At 39.8% G+C, this 2816-nt stretch overlaps 1 protein-coding gene across 2 annotated transcripts in view; it reads left to right on the top strand.

The window, feature by feature from the left end:
- The window catches only part of ech1 (enoyl CoA hydratase 1, peroxisomal), a 5562-nt gene that overhangs the window by 2341 nt on the left and 405 nt on the right, over positions 1-2816 (top strand). The window contains exons 3-10 of one of the 2 annotated variants that reach the window (XR_004797453.1): positions 483-571; positions 657-781; positions 904-952; positions 1515-1579; positions 1991-2061; positions 2209-2280; positions 2408-2558; positions 2645-2816. Coding sequence is in view for 1 of the 2 variants with exons in the window: in XM_035680138.1 (XP_035536031.1) it covers positions 483-571; positions 657-781; positions 904-952; positions 1515-1579; positions 1991-2061; positions 2209-2280; positions 2408-2558; positions 2645-2749 (727 nt within the window). In the remaining variant the exon portion in view is untranslated. The remainder of the gene's footprint in view (positions 1-482; positions 572-656; positions 782-903; positions 953-1514; positions 1580-1990; positions 2062-2208; positions 2281-2407; positions 2559-2644) is intronic. The other variant, XM_035680138.1, reaches the window with a different exon arrangement.

Raw genomic sequence — 2816 nt, forward strand, 5'->3', positions numbered from 1 at the left:
TGTTTTAATACGTGTTTTAATATGTGTAGTCATGTATGGGTGTTTATTATTTCTACTGTGGTAAAATCAGTTACCCTTCAGGGACGAGTAAAGAGTTACAGCTGGGTCCAGAACTCGACTGCACAGGCAGCAGGAGCTTCTACTTGTTTTATAGTCTTCTGTCAAAGGAGCACACAAAGCTTCACTCCTCCCACTGTATTCTGCTTATTCACACTATGATTACATATTTAAAAAATCAACAAAGCTACAAATGACTTAAATAAGTATTAAAAGATGTTAAAGATATTAAATAACTTAACAGTAGGCGACCAAGTGAGAAGCTCTCCTTACGAAAGCACCTCTTAACATTTTGTCCTGAAACACAAAAATAATATTTAACTAATGTTAAAAAGTGAACCACTGGAATGAATAATTAAAGCACTTATAAGTATTTATTGAACAGTTTACACAACACTGACAGGAACTTTTGTTTCCTCTGGCAGTGAGATGGTGGATTGCTTTAATGAGATTGCTGGGAACCCAGAATGCCGAGTGGTGGTGGTTTCTGGAGCGGGGAAGATCTTCACAGCCGGTAGGTATCAGACTGTTAACGTGTTTTAATGACGCCGTCTTCGTAGTGAAGTTGCATTTATTCTCTGTGTTGTGTTACTGTTCAGGTATCGACCTGATGGACATGGCCAGCGACGTACTCCAACCAGAGGGCGACGACACGGCACGAGTTTCCTGGAACCTCCGGAAAATAATCACCAAGTATCAAGAGACGTTCTCCGTTATAGAGAAGGTCAGAAGCTGTTTATCACACTAATGATACATAACATGATGAGATCGGACAGACGGAGATGTGGTTTTGTATTTGGACAGCATTGAAAATGTTGTTAAGTGTATTTTTTGTTTTCTTCTCAGTGTCCAAAGCCTGTTGTAGTGGCCGTCCATGGATCCTGTATTGGTGGAGGTAGGGCATCATCTCGCACTATTAAAGCACAACAATAAGGTTTTACATTAAAACGAATCACAAAATGGGTGACAGTGGGTTGGCCGACCATCTTTGGGCTGAACTTTGGTTTCCTGGTGTCACATAGCTGGCTCACTTTTAACCAGAGTCTGAATATAATAAAATAAACAACTAAAATGACAAGTAGTAAATAACAATAGAGACATTTTTGTAGATCAGTAGAAGCACTTTGCTTTATATGAGAATTATGTCAGAGGAAAAAAATGTTTAAGAAATCCTTTTTATTTTTCATAATTACTCCGAACTACTGAACATGACAATCCCACCTGTATTCAAAAAGCCTGATACAATACACTTACTGGGTCTTGTGTTTAATATTTGAACGTAATCCCCTTGATTTGTGATGTTGGATGAGGTCGCCCACAGTTGTTGTTAAGTCTTGCATATCAATATAACTCCTACAGTTTGTAATCCGTTAGATAAGTCGGCCATCATAAGATTGTACTGGTGGTTTCAGAGGAGGTTGTGTGTACATTGTGAAGTGTAATGTTCTCTGTGGCAGGTGTTGACCTGATCACAGCCTGTGACATTCGCCTGTGTACCCAGGACACCTGGTTCCAGGTAAAGGTATGTATACGTCCCTCTAATCTTCAGAATGTGGAAATGTGGTGAGGAAAATGGGAAATAGATAAATGATTAAGACAAAAAAAAGAGCAAAATTAATACTTTTTTTTATCAAATGAAGGCTTTATATTTACTTTTTACTATTCTATATAGTCTTATTTGTGACAGTTTTAGAGCTTGGAACAAAAAAATTATGTTTGAATGAAAAATATCAGTCATATTCATCATCATTCAGTGTTTAGTTAAAAAAACGGGATATAGCATTTAAATGTATAAAGCATAAATAAAGTTTATTGTATCCATAGACCCCTTTCTGTAGTAACGGTGATAAAATCTTGTAGCTGATGTTCTGATATTGTCCGTCTGATACTTGGGGCGGAGGTTACTTCAGTGTCTTTCTGGTTCGCTCTACAGGAAGTTGATATTGGACTTGCAGCAGACGTTGGAACTCTCCAGAGACTTCCTAAAGTCATCGGCAGCGCCAGGTAAAAGCACGCATACAAACAACGTGACACAAAGTGCTTCACACGTTACAACTGAGTTTCCTGTAGCTTTAAAGTTGTATGTTTTAAAACCCTTTATGTATGGAGTTCATACTGTTCTCATGTGATTAACTCTCACACTTTCTACAGTCTAGTGAATGAGTTGGCTCTGACTGCCAGGAAGTTGTACGCAGATGAAGCCAAAAGCAGCGGACTGGTCAGGTAAAGCGTCCTCTCGTCATCTACTAATCCTTCACTGACACACGTGTTATTAAATAGTTTTTTTTACTGAATCTGAGCTAAAGACAGGTCTCTCATTTTGAAATCCTCCTCCCATTTCCTCCTCCAGCCGAGTGTTTACAGATAAGGAGGCAATGATGGCCGGCGCTCTGGAGATTGCTGGTGAGATTGCTGCCCGGAGCCCTGTCGCTGTGCAGGGCACCAAAATCAACCTCATCTATGCCAGAGACCACAGCGTAGCAGAAGGACTCGACTACATGGTGAGAACATCAACCTTTATAAAAAACAAACATGAAAACAGTGGAGGATCTTTCAACATTAAATTCCTTCACTCCCTTTTATCCAGGCGACCTGGAACATGAGCATGCTTCAGACTCAAGATGTGATGAAATCAGCTCAGGCCGCGATGGAGAAGAAGAGTCCCAAGACGATCGTTTTCTCCAAACTCTAAAACGTCACTGAGCCAAAGTTCAGATACACAAACACAAAAGCTGCCATGTTATTTCTCCACTGTGGCC

Source organism: Morone saxatilis, unplaced genomic scaffold (assembly GCF_004916995.1).
Source record: "Morone saxatilis isolate NCDOM2014 unplaced genomic scaffold, NCSU_SB_2.0 Contig8, whole genome shotgun sequence".
Taxonomy (NCBI): domain Eukaryota; kingdom Metazoa; phylum Chordata; class Actinopteri; family Moronidae; genus Morone; species Morone saxatilis.